Source organism: Caloenas nicobarica, chromosome 2 (assembly GCF_036013445.1).
Source record: "Caloenas nicobarica isolate bCalNic1 chromosome 2, bCalNic1.hap1, whole genome shotgun sequence".
Lineage (NCBI taxonomy): Eukaryota > Metazoa > Chordata > Aves > Columbiformes > Columbidae > Caloenas > Caloenas nicobarica.
In genome coordinates this window covers 100,553,274-100,569,029 of record NC_088246.1, presented here as the reverse complement: position 1 = coordinate 100,569,029, position 15,756 = coordinate 100,553,274, and the positions used below count along the sequence as shown (strand labels likewise).

General features: G+C 40.4%; 2 protein-coding genes across 5 annotated transcripts in view; one reads left to right on the top strand and one right to left on the bottom strand.

The window, feature by feature from the left end:
• Positions 1-28: 28 nt before the first annotated feature.
• Positions 29-14,430, top strand: ABITRAM (actin binding transcription modulator). 3 transcript variants are annotated; one of them, XM_065627198.1, is made up of 6 exons: positions 29-283; positions 369-420; positions 3,657-3,786; positions 4,532-4,608; positions 4,679-4,748; positions 13,374-14,430. In XM_065627198.1, the coding sequence occupies exons 1-6, from the start codon at positions 223-225 to the stop codon at positions 13,383-13,385; spliced, it is 402 nt and encodes a 133-aa protein (XP_065483270.1). In that variant the 5' UTR covers positions 29-222; the 3' UTR covers positions 13,386-14,430. The 3 variants fall into 3 exon arrangements, with proteins under 3 accessions (XP_065483270.1, XP_065483269.1, XP_065483271.1); XM_065627197.1 differs by lacking the exon at positions 13,374-14,430 and adding an exon at positions 4,817-5,109; XM_065627199.1 differs by lacking the exon at positions 13,374-14,430 and adding an exon at positions 4,804-4,883.
• The window catches only part of CTNNAL1 (catenin alpha like 1), a 61,075-nt gene continuing 49,480 nt past the window's right edge, over positions 4,162-15,756 (bottom strand). The window contains exons 12-19 of one of the 2 annotated variants that reach the window (XM_065627195.1): positions 14,220-14,257; positions 10,806-10,856; positions 10,551-10,732; positions 9,790-9,838; positions 8,981-9,037; positions 8,750-8,869; positions 6,436-6,519; positions 4,162-6,345 (exon numbers count right to left, since the gene is read on the bottom strand). In XM_065627195.1, coding sequence (XP_065483267.1) covers positions 6,184-6,345; positions 6,436-6,519; positions 8,750-8,869; positions 8,981-9,037; positions 9,790-9,838; positions 10,551-10,732; positions 10,806-10,856; positions 14,220-14,257 — 743 coding nt within the window. In that variant the 3' untranslated portion in view covers positions 4,162-6,183. The remainder of the gene's footprint in view (positions 6,346-6,435; positions 6,520-8,749; positions 8,870-8,980; positions 9,038-9,789; positions 9,839-10,550; positions 10,733-10,805; positions 10,857-14,219; positions 14,258-15,756) is intronic. The other variant, XM_065627196.1, reaches the window with a different exon arrangement.

The following is a 15,756-nucleotide window of genomic DNA, read 5'->3' as shown; positions in this document are numbered from 1 at the left end:
GGCGGGAGCAGCGGGGCCGGGCCCGGGCGGTGCGGGGCGGCGGGAGCAGCGGGGCCGGGCCCGGGCGGTGCGGGGCGGCGGCAGCGGCGGGGCCGGGCCCGGGCGGGGGAGGCCGCGCTGCGGAGGAGGCCGCGCTGCCTCTGCCGGAACTAGCGCCCCGCGGCTCCGAGCCCGCCCGTCCGTCATCGCGGCGCGCCGGGCGGCTGAGGCGGGGCGGGCGGCATGGCGGCGGCGGCGGGGCCGGGCGGCGCGGAGCGGTACTTTACGCGCTGGTACAAGCCAGGTACCGCCGGGCGGGCCGGGGCCGGGGCGGGGGCCGTGGCCGCGGCCGCAGCGTGTCGGTCACTGGTGTTTGTGCCCTGTTGCAGACGTGAAGGGGCGGCCGTGCGAGGACTTCTGCGTGCTGCAGCACTCCAACAGGCGAGTGTTTGGGGGGCTCCGGGGGCGGCCTCCGCTCTCTCCCGACATCAGGTGCCCGCGGTCAGCCCAGGGCCGCCGGGGTCTGGCCCTCGGGAAGCCGCCGGTTCGCTTCCTAAAGGACCCGCCGCTGCGTTCGGGCAGCGCACGGCCAGACCTGCGTTTCTAATTATTAGACCGTATTTTTAAGGAATCATAGCGCTCATAGTTTAGGAGAACATTAAGGTAGCAACCTTTAAAGATTAACCAACCTTGTAACCATAGAATCTTTGTATAAACAGACGTCGTAAACAGAGAATCTTTGTACTTGGTAATCGTACCCTATTCTTAAAATCGACGTAGCTTTACGACATATTATTTTAAAACAGGTAACTGAGAAGTAACTGAGAAACATGCAGATGTTACTTAGCATTGCTTAAACGATGGCTTGTGGTAGAATAGGCGTGGTTGTCAAGAACTGTAATGAATATGTAATTTTTCTGTCAATATAAGCCATGTATGACCAACTGGTCAGTAGCAGATCTATGGAGGGACACCTCTGTTTCGGCCCTGGTGCTGATTAAAAAATACTTTTAAAACCCTAAAACGTGGTTTTAAGAGTACCTTTAATTACTACTCCAATTCCGCCCCTCCCCCCCCCAACTTGCTCAACAGATTTTTTTTTTTTTTAGAAAGGATCCCTCAGTGTCTGTAGTGCTGCCCTCGCATCCCTGCATTCTCTCCTGCTGAAAGGGCCCTTTAGAATCATAGAATCATTTCGGTTGGAAGAGACCCTCAGGATCATCAAGTCCAACCATAACCTAGCCTAACTCTAGCACTAAACCATGTCTAAACGCCTTTTAAACCCCTCCAGGGATGGTGACTCCACCACTTCCCGGGGCAGCCTGTTCCAGTGCCTGACAACCCTTTCCACAAAGAATTTTTTCCTAATACCCAATCTAAACCTCCACTGGCACAACTTGAGGCCATTTCTTCTTATTCTATCACTTGCTACTTGGGAGGAGAGACCAACACCCTCCATGCTACAGCCTTCTTACATCATCTCATTTACATCATCTCCGGTAGCAGAAAAGCTTTTCTGTAATGGCATTGTGAAGTAGTCTGTTTAACTTGGTTTCTAGGAAGTTAATTGGCTCAATTTGAACATTTAGCTTTTTCTATGTGCAACTTAATTGCTTTCAATTGTCCTTTTCTGTACTACAGACAGTGAATGCAACATAGGAAATAAAATGTCATATGTTGCTTCAACTTGGATGTAGCTGGATATCCAGTGATTTGGAATAAATCAGTCCTGTACCTGGTCTGGACCATAACAACACACCTGCCCCGCTGCTACAGCCTGCTCTGGGCGCAGGGTGGCTTGTGGCATCCTGAGCCTTTCTGGGGTGTTTAGTCCCTGAGGGAAGAACAGAACTTAACTACCCTCTGCACAGAAATCAGCAGTGCCAGTTGCTCGTGTTGAGGGAGGATGAGGCGTTCATTGTTCCCAGGGGGTTCCTGCTCTGTTTCAGAATTCAGAGTTTGGAGAGATGGGAAGAGCGTGTTTGGCACAGGGCAGAGTCATCGCCTCACTGCGGCCTTCAGAGCTGCGGCTGCTCCGTGCAATTCACTTTCTCGTTCTTTGGGAACAGAAACCTGAGTACCTGGGAATAACAAGTGTGACAGCAAGAAAGGACACCTCATATTTGGGCTAAATACTAAATACGTAGTTATTGGTCTCAGTTGTCTAACATAAACAGCTTTCTGTTGACAACAGTTTAAATCCTGTTGATATGGGGGCAAAGGAAATAAAAATATAAACACTTGTTTAGATGTCTATGAAGATTATTTTGCAGTTTAGAATTCTGAAATATTAGGGCCCTTGGCTTCCACAGCAGTTTAGCCAAATGCTCTATGAACTATTTTACCATTGTTACGTATGAGGCTGTGGCTCAGTTTGGTATTTCGAAGCAGTGTAAGATTCTGTTCATTTTTTTCAGTTTGCCAGGTCTCAGCTCTAATAGATGGCAGCTGAAATAGATGATTTGTCACCTTCCCCTTAGAAGGAGGCTGGGGTCAGGAAGAGGTGGCTTTTCTGGTCCCTTTGAGCTGCTGGGCGCATTCCTCAGGATCCAGCTCCCTCTTGCGGGGAGCTGCGCAGCAAGGACTTGCCAAGAGACGGGACAGTGGAAGGAGACAGATGCAGCACCCGCAGGGAAAGCTTTGGTTCTGTGCTGTGGTTACTGTTAATTCTGGTTTTAAACTCTTCTTAAACAGAATAGCTTCATCTCGGTTCAGTTATTGGCAAGTTCTGAGCTCTACATGTTTGTGCGTTAAGCACGGTTCTAACCCAGGCATGAAGGCAGGCCTAGTCTCCAGTTTTGTGACAAGAAATAAATATCCTTTAGCAAAATATAAAATGCAAGCAGCAGGTTAACCGAAGCCCAGAACACTGAGGGATTAATCTGCAGTAACTATTCACCACTACAGGTCTTTAGCTGTTCTGAGAAAAGCTGTCTTGTGTTAAATTTTCCTGCAAAAGCATCCCGTGCTTTGCTTTTGTTGTCTTAAGTGAATATCTACTTCAGCTATCAGAAAACTAGTGAACCAAATATGCTCACATAGCATACAGCAACAGATAGAAGAGCTGTAGCTGATGTAAAAGCTGTGGTTCTGTTTAGCTAAGACACATACTGCTTTCAATGGTCCAGCCCAGTATCTCAAAGCACCTTTTTTGGGGGTTGCTTTAGGTCAGAATGCAATTTTCATTCTGTCTGGTACAGCAGATGTCAATTAAGGTGCTCTGAAGAAAGCACGTCCAATTTGATCCAGTATCTGACATTTTTGTAAGCGGGAAATTAAAATTTGGCTCTGACCAACAGCCAACAGTTATCCTCTGTTCTTCATTAGCTCAGGTAAATTGTGTTCCAGGTTACCGTACTCAGCCCCAGTGCTGTCACCCAGACCTGTCTGTCCTTCCTTCCTCCCTGGACCTGATAGACGCCCATCCCATGATTCATGTTGAACTATCAGCTTAACTTTGCTACTGAACTATAGAGGGAAGAAGCCTGTGCCTACAGAATGAGAGTAAAGAACAGCTTTTGCTACACTGGAAGTCTTGCTAGCATTTTAGACTAGGAGCCCAAGTCAAGTAGTCAGTATCAGTTTTAAATCCTAGCAGTGCAGGCAGAGGAGGTTTTAGAGCTGGCTTAGAGCACATAAGAACAACTCCAGCGTAGTAATTGTGTTTCTTGTTGCAGAATCTGTGTCATCACCTTGGCGGAAGCCCATCCTCTTCTTCAAAATGGAAAAACAATTACAAGCATAAACTACCAAATCAGTGCCAACTGTAGCAGACTCCAGAATAAGGTCTCTGGAAAGTCAAAAAGGGTATGGCTTTCTGATTTGCTTAGTTTTCATCTTCCTCTCTCACGGTGCCTGAGACTTTCTGTCCTTTCTAGGGCAGAAACTTACTGAGTTACCTTTGCATTTTATTTTAAAGCAGCCCCTCCCCAGTGAAAGAACTCAGGCTTTTCTCAAGAGGTTCCTGCCCAACTGTCCCAGTCAGGGTCTTGCGGTGCTCCTGCAGCACTGGTGGTTCCCAGTGTTGCTCAAACCAAGGCTAACAGTCACTTTTAGCCATTTTTTCATTGCGCATAGAGGGACTTAAACATGCCTTTATTTGTAAAGTTTGTTTCCACCAAAACGCCAAGGATTTGGAGACTACTGTTTTTGTCAAACAGACCTGGATAATAGATGGGCTAGTGCAGTGTGTTTCTTGGTGGGTTTTCAAATGTATAGTTTAGCCTGGTGCTATGAAAGTCAACTGTGCTGGTTTTGTCTGTGTTGATTTTAATCTGATTAAAGTACAAGAAACTTAATTACAACTAAATTTCTAAGTTATTATTTGTGTACAGAACTAAGTTGTGGTATTACCTTCTGTAGGGAAGCACAGCTACGTAACTTGCAATGACCTGTTCCTATCACACTTCCCTGCTTTGCTCTGAAGCTTACCAACTTCTTGTGTTGCTGATGGTAATACTTTTAAAAGCCCTGTGTAATCCAAAATGTGTATATATGTGTGTGTGTGTATATATATATATATATATATATTTATTTTCTTTTTCAAATGCAGGGAGCTCAATTTTTAACAGAACTTGCCCCTCTGTGCAGGATATCTTCATCAGATGGAGAGGAATATACCATTTATAGGTAAAGTTTTTCCCTTTTCCTTCTTACCTTGACATACCAGCCCTTTTACTGAAACTTAACACTTTTGCAGTTGTATACGAGGGCGACTGATAGAAGTGAATGAAAGCATTCTTAGCAATCCATCTATTTTGCAAGAAAAGGTAAGAAACTTTCTTGCTTTTTATTTGCTAACTTTTATTTCACTACTAACTTCAGTCTTGCTTTTAAGCCATCAACTGAGGGATACATCGCAGTGGTTCTACCCAAATTTGAAGAAAGTAAGAGTGTAACTCAAGGACTTCTCACGCAGAAGGAATACGAGGAAGTTTTGTTGAAACGTCTTAATTCTTCTTCATGAAATTAATTATACAGGTCTATCTGTATTTGATACTAAATAAGCTACTTCTTTCGTACACTGTAACTTTCATGGTATTGAAAGGCCTAGTGCCTGTTTTTAAAAGAGGAACTTAAACAGTTGTTTCATACAAGAATAAACCAGTTCAAACAGTCTGCATATTAAAATTTGCTTTCTCTTTTCTATCAATTCTAGCACTAAAAGTTTTTAAATAAGCGCAGAATGACATGTTGGAGAGTATTTATGTTCCACAGGCAACTTTGCTTCTGCTTAGTGCAAGCAAAACACATACAGAGAAATCATATGATTTAGCTATCACTTAATCTAGCTAAACTAATACAATATGGAGTTTGACAAAGGCAAATTGAAGATAAAAATGAAACAGAAGCCTATGTACAAAGAGCAGATAAACTTGAAAATATGTATTTCACACCAGGTTATATTTTCATAGCATCCTGAAGTCAAGTAATGCCCTTTGTACAGAAGTTTGTCACAACTGGTATCTATTTTCCTACATTTCAAATGGTATAATGTAAAGACTATATAATACTTCAGTGGTTCTACATGCAATTAAATTCTGCTCTGTAAGTTTTCATAAAAAAGGAAGCAACAGCTGCCACCTACAAATGAAGATAATTTAAAAAAAAAGGTTTTGAGTAGAGTATTAATCCCTTAGAAATACACTTTTGGAAATAGGAATCATCCTAACAAGATTAAAATTCAGTGGTGCAGCTGCTGAAAGAGTTTTTTTTCCCCCTAGAACTACTTCATTGCAGGTACAACTTGTAACTAAGAGAACATTTCAGTGCTTTTGGCCACAGCCCTTCAGACTCTATTCCTGATTCTGCTTTATCGAATACATAGACTGAAATAGGCCAGAGATGAGTTTACAGACTTCAGCAGCAGTGTTACAAATAGCATATGCAGTACAAGGTCCTTTATATAAAATGTCTATTAGCAGCATCTTTGGGTTGAAATATCTATTAAGACATTCATAAGCATTAATTACAAAACCAGTATCAATAGTGAGCATAGAAAAGGCGTTCACATCATAAAAATACATCACAATTAGACTAGTTGGTGTTGTAATTGCTAAGTAATGGGACATCTATTAGATGCGACAAAGGTCAACAGTTTTAATTCAAATTAACCTGGTTTGACTTTCCACAAATGAAAGCAATACTGAGAATTCACCAAGTGTTATTTTCAAATGGGACTTCCTGTGTTTCTAAGTGCTGTAATTACTTGCTCTCTAAAAACGTCATATTTGTTACATGATGTTCTAAAGACTTGATGCCAAATGTCTCAGTTCTCCTTTCTGGAGCATGTGCCTTTGTACCAGTTCGTATTCTGTCTTCTCTCCATGGGGGAGCAGGTTTAAGGCAGCCGTTTCCTGCTTTATTCTGTATAGAAAAAAACGAAGATTTCTTGAAAACAAACAAACGAAACCCCCAAAAACCCTTTAAAATACTGCAGATGAACCAAGTACTCACCTTTCTCAGTAATTTGCAGCAAAGTGGAAGAAGCTGGCATAACAGAGTCATCACATTCCTTGTTTTCAGAATGCAGGCATCAACCTAAACAAGACAATTAGAGTAAGACCACTGATTACTTTTATTAGGAAATTGTTTAATTCATGAGATGAGAATCTATTTCAAGCTTGAATAGGTAATATTTTTCCTTCATAAATCCCTTCTAATCAAAACATTTTTTGCCTAGCTTTTTTGAATTTCTCTATATACTACGTGTACAGCAGCAGCATCACTTCTGTTACCCAAGACTTGAGTTAGAAAGCAGAAGGGAATGACACACATGCCAGGAGAAGGAACTAATATTAATATAATATTAAACGGTAATAGAAGTGTCTTGGGAAAGAGCTCTTACTGAGTATGATTCTTCATGGTTTTCTTTTTGTTTTATGTCCTGTCAGCATGATTTTGAAAGCCATGCATTCTGTAAGCTTTACCTTGATATGAGTTACACTAAAAGTTACCTACATCTTAAAAGCATTTGAGTTTATGCCTCAAGTGTAACACTCAGCACAGGTCACAAGCCTGGGTCCTGAAGAACCCTCGACAGTCTGTTACCGCTATGTAGCAATACATCACCCTGTATAAACATTTAGTATTCCCATTTAATTTAGCTGGAGAGTGTCAAACCAAGCAGTAGCCCTGAGGCACCCAGTGTGGTTTGGAGGGGCTTGGATGCTCCAGCCAGTTTCGGTCCCTGATGTAAAATTGAAATGTCTTTTCTGTAGCTCACTGGAAGCAGACATCCAGGTGCACAGAAACGGTCTTGATGACATTGATCATATTGCTGGTCAGGGATACTTATTCCCCAATAAGGTTTGCAGATCTACTTAGCGTGGTAACAATGCCGAAACTTTATGGGAGCTCTGTGGATATTTACTTGTAACAAATATGAACAATATCAGAATAAACTCTGGGCAGTCTGATATAGACTCTCTACCCACTGAGAAGCAAGCATGTATTTCAGTAATAGAGTCTTTGCGGTTTGGAATTTGTTATGTTTATGTTAAGCATGAATAAGAACAGAATAACAATAACTATTACAGTGCTAGAAATACAAATTAACTTCATTAGTATTTTGATCACTGAGGTCCTTTCTCAATGAGGTACAATTAATTACAGTTCATATTTCTCTGAATGAAGATCTAGTGGATTACAGTATGACTACTGTAATCTAGGGGATTATAGTATTATATACAGTATTACTACATCTCCTATTACTCAGCTGAAAATTCTCAGCTGCAGCATGATAAAATTCCAGTACCTCTCTTTATCTAGTCGGTAAGTTGAGGGAGAGGTTGATAGAAGTTCTTTCGAAAAAAGTTCTCAGCAGTAAAAAGCAATATAAAGTAGTGGAAGCCTACGGACACATGTCTACATTTTTTTTAAGAGAAGTCAAGGAACATCAAGGAACATCACTGTCCTGGGAAACACTTCTGTAAACTCTTTCACTAACAGTGAAATCCAAAACCCAAATGATAATTTCAATATTTTTAGTAATACAAAGGAAAAAAAATCCTTATTTTACTGATTCTCAGACTCTGGAGTTGATAAGATAGAGGTAGGGAAACTGTTCCTTAAAACATGAATATCAATGATATGTCTGTGGCCACTGGGCCAGTTATACAAAACTCCCTAAAGAAAACATTCATATAAGCCTGTAGTAGAGCAATACTCTCCAAGCTGTCCCCTGGCAGGCTTCCATGTATGCTGGGTGCCTGTGTACTTTTTTTTTTCTCCTATCAAACTCTCAGCATCCATGAGGGTGTCAGGCTAAACTTCACTGAAGCTCTTCTCTAGTAGTAGGGAAAAAACAAACCAAAACACACCCAAACAAACAAAACCCCAAAGGCTAGAAAACAGTAGAAGAAAATTCCCTCCTGAGACAAGGTAGTGTGGTGAATGGCTTGGATTACAGTTACCAGGGATGTCCCAATAGACAGAACATTTTCAGCAAGAGGAACAGTTCTTACCGTTCTTCCTCTACACTTTGCACATTAGCTTCTCAAAACATGTTAAGTGCAAAACAGAACTTTGAGTTGAAGTAAATTCCTCTTCTACATAAGGAACAGCAACAATGACATATTGGATAGCAAAAAAATGTTTGCACAACAGCATAAAAGTTTGTACTTATTAATTTTTATGGTCCTCTGTCAATCCAAGAAGTTCAGCTGTCATGATCTGTTTCATATTTTACCAAGAGCATAAATTAGTAAGTTACTATATTTCAAAACAAGTTAGGTCTTACTTTCAGCAATACATACATTTTTTACTTTACCTTTGTAAATGTAGCACTTTTACCCTGAACAGAAGCTTTAGCTGTTATCTGGAGCTGCTTGCATGTAGCGATCAGCTTTTCAGCCTCCAACAGAAGCAAAGGTTTGTCATCATTGTGCACCTGAAACGTGTTTCAAGAAGACAAAGCCACTCCATGTTAAGACTCCAATATTAAGTCAACGGAGGAGATAATGAAACCGGCTTTTAAGCTGTTTTAGAGATCGTACATCACCTGGTCAGAAAAGGCCTGAAGAGCTGCAGCAAGCTTTGTGCCCTCTGTAGCAAAAATCTGAAAGGGGGAGAGAGCATGTAAGAAAATGAACTACAATGGAAGATTAGGCTCTTTTTCCTTGTTTTAATAAATAGTGTGCTATGAAGTAAAAAGGTAGCAGGAAATACTTGTGATAGTTGTATACATTTATAATTAAAAAGTCAGCAGTTTGCAGTGACTTCTGAAACAACACTACGAATTGCCTTTCTCTCAGCTAAGCCAACTTTAAAGGCTTTCCATTTACATGTAAAGAAACTTGACTTCTAATTATTTTTTGCACTGTAGCAGCTCACAGGAGTTTTGTGAGTAGATGACACCTGCCCCATTTGTTTATTGTCCTGACAAAGATAACCAGTCTCCTGTTGACCACAGGCATCTGTCTGGGAAATATCACCCCGCATTCCTTCATTTGGCTCCTTGTCTTTTGTTTGTATTATCCAAATTCTAACATCTTCTTTCTTTCCCATGAAAATACTGCTGCTCAGACTAGGATGGAGTATCCATTAACACTCTCAGGGACTAAGTGACACAAGGAATACTACTAATGCACTGCAGTCCACTGTAGTTGCCGTAACGCCACTTTGCCATTCCTAGCTACTACTAGAACACTGAAATGTTATTTTTCAGAAAGTACATATCAGAGTTAAGCTGCTTAAAAACTACAGCTGCCAGTCAGCTCATGATACACTGTACTTATGCATAAGGAATCAGAGAGTTAAGTTCCAATTTGTTCTTCACTCGGAGTTCCTATTTTGTTCAAAATGTGTTACCTCTGCTTGATGAAATAAATCTTGAGTAGTTTTCAGAAGTCCTTCTCCTCTGTGGGAAATAATGAAAAGAGAGTCTATGCCATGTATAGACTGCAGATTACTTTGCCTGCTGCTTGCACTACTTATAGTACCTCTCTCTCACCCCCATTCACACTACTCAACTGTAAAATATCACTCTCTTAGAAGATACTATGAACAACAATAATTTACTACAGGAACTGCATTTCAGAATATTATATAAACACCTCAGTGGCTAGAGCACTACTGAGAAATCAGGAATGGTTCAGTTCTCATCAGTTGAGCAAGGACAGAAATCCGTATCTCTGGCATTCTGAGTATTATTGGAGTACTAGGGAAGATAAATCTCAACTCCTATACAAAATCCCCTAAATTATTCAAATAAGAGAGCTGACATGGCATTGGCAAGTTTCAGAAGAACACCCATCAGTACAGCAAAGATCAGCATTCTAATCCACAGTTTTATACCTGTGCTTTAATTCCCTTAATTTTTAAAGTATTTATGAACACTATTTAAATAGCTGTTCTGCAACAAAACATACGTTTAGCACTTAAAAAACCCCTAATTTTATTACTAAACAGCTTAGAAATTTAATAGATTTTATAAAGCGTAAGGATAGAAATTAAAGGTCCTTTCTGAATGTGTCCCAATCATTATACTCTGCAAATTAAACAGTCTTATTTCTTACAAATACTGTTAGTGCTCTTCTCCCCACCTAAACATGCTGCTACAGTGTAATTACCTGGTAAATAAATACATGGAGTAGGCCATACTTGACATGCCTTGTCCATGTTGCACGATCTCATTCTCTTGATCCTCCCATTTCTCTGTCTCAGAATCCACATCAGATGTGAGGAGATGCAATTCTAATCCAAGTTTCGCAATTTTTGCCTGTTCCTTTAAATGGTAACCATATTTATGGCACTTGAAAATACATTATTCAGACAAGAGAAAAAAGAATAATAAAGAAAACTCTACTAAAATGATGACATCTTACCTCAGTGTCTAGTTTGACTGGCTTTAATGCTTTCAGATTTGCATTATGCTTCTGTTTCAAACAAAAAATAATACATTTTAAATAAAAGGAATTAGCAGTAATTTTACTAACAAATCATAAGAGGTGGCTGTATATTTAGAGGTAGACTTTGCAGGAGAATTCCAGTGGTTCAGACAAACTTCTCGGTAGAAGCTGAGAATCTGTTCTGTGCTGCCTGTCCTTCTGCAATGGCACGTGCCAAGAGGGTCTGTACCTACACACACCCTGAAGTTTCGCAGAAAAGACCTTCCACAGTTCTAAGACTCCACCTCCTCATGCAGTACCATCTCTTCCCCTTGCCCTCTAAATCCTCAATAATGCTTATGACTAAATAAACCGTCTTAGTCAATTACTACTGCACTGAATTTTCCATCAAAGCTAATACTGATGTAAGAGGCACTTGGAAGTTGTTTTAGCTAGCAGCAAGTTGATCTAGGGTACAACCCACATAAATGCTGGTGTGATGATGTAGCAGATTACTCTGTCTAATTTTGCTGAAGTAGCCAGCAACAAATACTGAGACTTTTTTTTTTTTTTAAATGGATTTCCTTATAACATCATGAACTATCTGGCAGCAAGCCCAATCTTGGCTCAGATTAAACAATAATTCCTGTGCGATCTGCTCCAGGTGAACCTACTTTAGCAGGTGGGTTGGACTAGATGATCTCCAGATGTCCCTTCCAGCCTCAACCATTCTGTGATTCTGTAATAATTAGTGGTACCGATGCGAGTGGAGTACCTGGTAAAGGCAGAGTTTGCCAACTGCATAACACACACACACACACACAGAGTAACACGTGATTTGTTTCAAATCAATTTGCATGCAGAGAGCAGCAGTTCCTGGCTTTAACTTCATGTGCTGGTGCTGTCACTGTGTGATGGCAGCAAAACCCAACAGACAGGGGAACCACCGGCCACATTCACAAACTGCACTGGAGCACAGGGGAATGGGAAGTACAAAGTTAGTGCCCGTAACTTGGAGAGGTGGGAGCCACTGGAGGAGGCTGGATGATAAAAGTGCAGGACTGAGATCCCTGTCTGAGAATCTGACATGAGCTATTATTCATTAGTGGGAGTACTTGGGCTATTTAAGCTCAATAATGCCCATGGAGGGGGAAGAAATATTGTTCATTGTGAACAGCAGCAGAAATAACCTCCAGGTGAAGTCTCCATCTCTCACTTCAAGAGTCTGAGCAAAAATGTAGTGCTACTATTGACGTTCCTACCGAAATTTGCTGCTCAATTTCGCTTTCATGCCATCACTCTTTTCCCATCTCAAAATTTTAAAATATTCTGAATCTTATGAACGTTTACCCAGATTAGACATCATAATTCTACCTATATATTAGAATGCTGATCTCTTATTGAAAGATGTAGCAAAAAGTCTGATACTCCTAATTGTAATTTGTCTGACCACAATGCATATTAGAGATGCAATTCAAGAAATACTGGCTTTAAGGCAGAGTCTTACAAGAAGAAAGGAACACAAAGCCTAACTAGGTTTGTATGTAAATACAAACTTTGGGCTACAAGGTATGGCAAATATTTAAGCTGCTGAGTGAAGGGTATTCAAGAAAACCAGCACTTTAGCACAGGTAAGTTTTTTTAACCCCAAATAACTGAAGAAACCACAGAATGCTGTCAGATTTCAAGTTTTTTTCCACTCTGGTGTTTACTCACACTACTTGAATAGGAAAATTGGTACAACTCAGATAACACAGTTACTCTACTTTTAAAACATGATTTGATATCTAATACTATAGAGAAAAATGCACCTGTGCATTAAGCACAGGCATGAATCATCGCTACTGTGCTGTCCTCAACTGTGGCATGGGCTGGGAGGGCGCTCATTACCAGCAAACGGCACAGTGGCAATTAAACAGATATAACAACATATGTAATGTGATTAGATGGCCAGGAACAGCATGGCTACTGTGCAGGGACAGCGTGGGCATCAGCCCAGCAGAGCAGAGCTCTGTGAGGGCAGCAGGGAGAGAAGGGGCAGTACCCAGAGTCACAGCGCTGGCGAGAGGGGCAGGACCAAGGGTTAGTGCATCAGTTTGACAAAGAAATTGCTCTGTGGACAAACTCTGTTGTCTTATGGTCATAATCTGTATTTCCTGTCTGCTTCCAAACTGTCTATTAATCATAACTCGCCCAAATCTATGCATCTGGCAGAATTCTGAAGAAGGCAGCAACCTTTCAAATGACAACAAAGCAGAACTGTTTAAATCCTGGGAACAAAGTTTTTAATGGAAATATTTTTAAAAGGCACATGAAACAGTAAATGGGAATCTGACTTCAAACATCTCATCTTTATATTTTAACTGAAGTCCAGAAGCTATGTAGCTTAGTCAAACCAGTGAGGGAAAAAACTCTATCAAAAGTTACTGAAACAATCTCTTTTCCAGCCTCAATATTTAGTTCCATAACCATGAAATTCACCCACGCTCACCCAGCCTAACATTATATTCCATTTAAATCTGCAGATTGGATTTATAATGTATGACCTTTTCTCTTTCCCTTAAGGATCAGAAGTAATACGCTGTTTGAAGTTGCAGAATTGCACAACAGCAGACATGGAGACAGGTGATCATTTGACACCGAAATTCCTCAATGCTACAGGTTAAGAAAAAGGTGACGAGAGAAAGAGACATGCTGGAGCTCACTGTACCTTCTGAGATCATTCTTCCCCTTCTTCCTACCCATGAAAAGATTCAGCATGTAGCAAGTGAATCAAATGACTGTTACATGGTACCGACAGGGTTTAGGAGGTTTCCTAACATACAGATGCTCTCAGAAACAATACAGTATCAATTCTAATCAGCTAAGGATATTAATTACCTCACAACTAAACCTGGACATTTGGTGTAGCTTTTTTCTCTGCATTAAAAACATTTAAGATCAAAGAAGGAAACAACAACCAGTTACTTAAGATCCTACAACAGGCTCAAACGTGTCCATTTGTTCCAAATAGGTCAACTCAGGCAACGACATAAAAAAAATCAGATTATTAAGACGTACTTTTACTATGTTGCAATGTATTCCTACTGTTTTAATAGTAACAATGCATTTTTTATTATAGAGCATGACCGTCGAGTACATGGTAAAAAAAAGGTCATATTAATGTACAGGAATTAAAGCTCATGTACAATCAAAGCAATTAGAGCATATTATGTAACTAGTTACCCTAGTTTTCAGTATGGTTGTTATTCACTTAATAAATTGACAGAGCTTGATATTTTCTGTCAGCCATCCAGTCAGGATGCATGTTACCAAGATACTGTTATGTCTCCATTAATGTGTAATGTGGAAAGAAGTCAATTAGTTAACAGCAGATATAAAGTAAATAAAACAATCCTAAAAGTAACTTACCCCTGGTCTGGGCAGTGACAGGTAGACACGCTTCTCTCCTATGAAGAACACACACGTTTACACCAAACATTTGTATGTGGATTTTAATCAGTGGGATCACATGCCCTATTTCATCCTTCCTTAAGTTGCAATAGTATAAAAACTAATTGCTTACCTGTAATTCCTCCTCTCTGAATATTGCAGAGGGTTGCTTCTCTGTCTCGTGCTTCCATAGAGAGACGAGACAAGCCAAGAACTCTCTACTGTTCAGATTTTAGTAGCTGGCGCTTAAGAACGCTCCTCTGAACAGTTTCCCTCAGTAAGATTTCTAGTCCCCTGCACACAACCCACAAGTGAGTAAAGGAACTCTCTTCAGTGACTGAGCAGCTATCGCTCCATGCACTCATTTTTTTGCAAAGTACAGAACATACAATGGCAGCTCCACCTAAGGCTTTTCTTGGCATGGGTTGCACAGCATAAAATTTGGGGTTGGCAACACCACTAGTGAGCAATACCTGGGTAGGTTTTTCTAAGTAATGCCAATAGAACCCTCATGTTGCACTATACTGTACGTATCCCATGTGCACTGTATTTTATAAAGCTCTATAGCATTTTACACACTTACTGAATTATTTCTTATATCCCCAGGAGCCTCAGATATTCCAAATCTGAGCAAAACAAATGGAGAAAAAATAATAATCATTTTAGGTGTTGCCTAAAAGTGGGTAAAAAGAGTTTATTGGCAAGAGGAAACAGTGCCTGGGCTAATAGCCTAGGATTAGAGCTCCAGCTACCAAAAGACTTAACTATCTATGAAGACTTGCATTTATGATAATCGATTCAGGAGAGGAAAGACTGCTAAAACTAAAATAAATCAAAAGCTTAAGAGCCAGTGGAAAATAGATTTTACCTGAAGAAACAAAAGAGGTACCATAATGGACATTGGTACCAGGTTTGCATGGAGATAATGCATCTCGACAGACAAGGACAAGGAACAAACCTCCCTACAATTGCTATTACCTCCTCTCATAACAGTTCCTAGAGAAATTCCATTCTAAGTCTTCAGATGACAGTTCTCATGTGCATTCATGATTTTTCAAAAATATGCTCTTTATCTCCTGACACCACAGAAAGATCATGAGCTCCATGTCTAGGCAACTTACTCCTAAAAAGCAAATTTCATGAAGTTCACAAGTATCCCTGGACCCTCTTGGTATGTATGAAAAATGGAATTATTCCTTTCTAATATAATCTCTTCCTTCCCCTACCCAGTTTTGTGGAAGATGAAATGAGCTATCAAGGGCACAAGCTGCTTAACTATTTTTTTCAGAATGCAGAGTTATTCAGATTCTAATTGCCCAAACATGCATCCAAGCAACATTTCTCACTAAGGACTGAAATAAATTATGAGAAGTGATTTACGACATCCTATGAATCAAAACATCAGCTAAAGGGCATGTAAGAAAGCATGTTAAGATGCACCAAGAACAAAAGCTAACTTGTAAGTTTAAAAGATCTCCTTGGTGCTATGTAAAAACCTGTTGTACCGTGTTAAAAA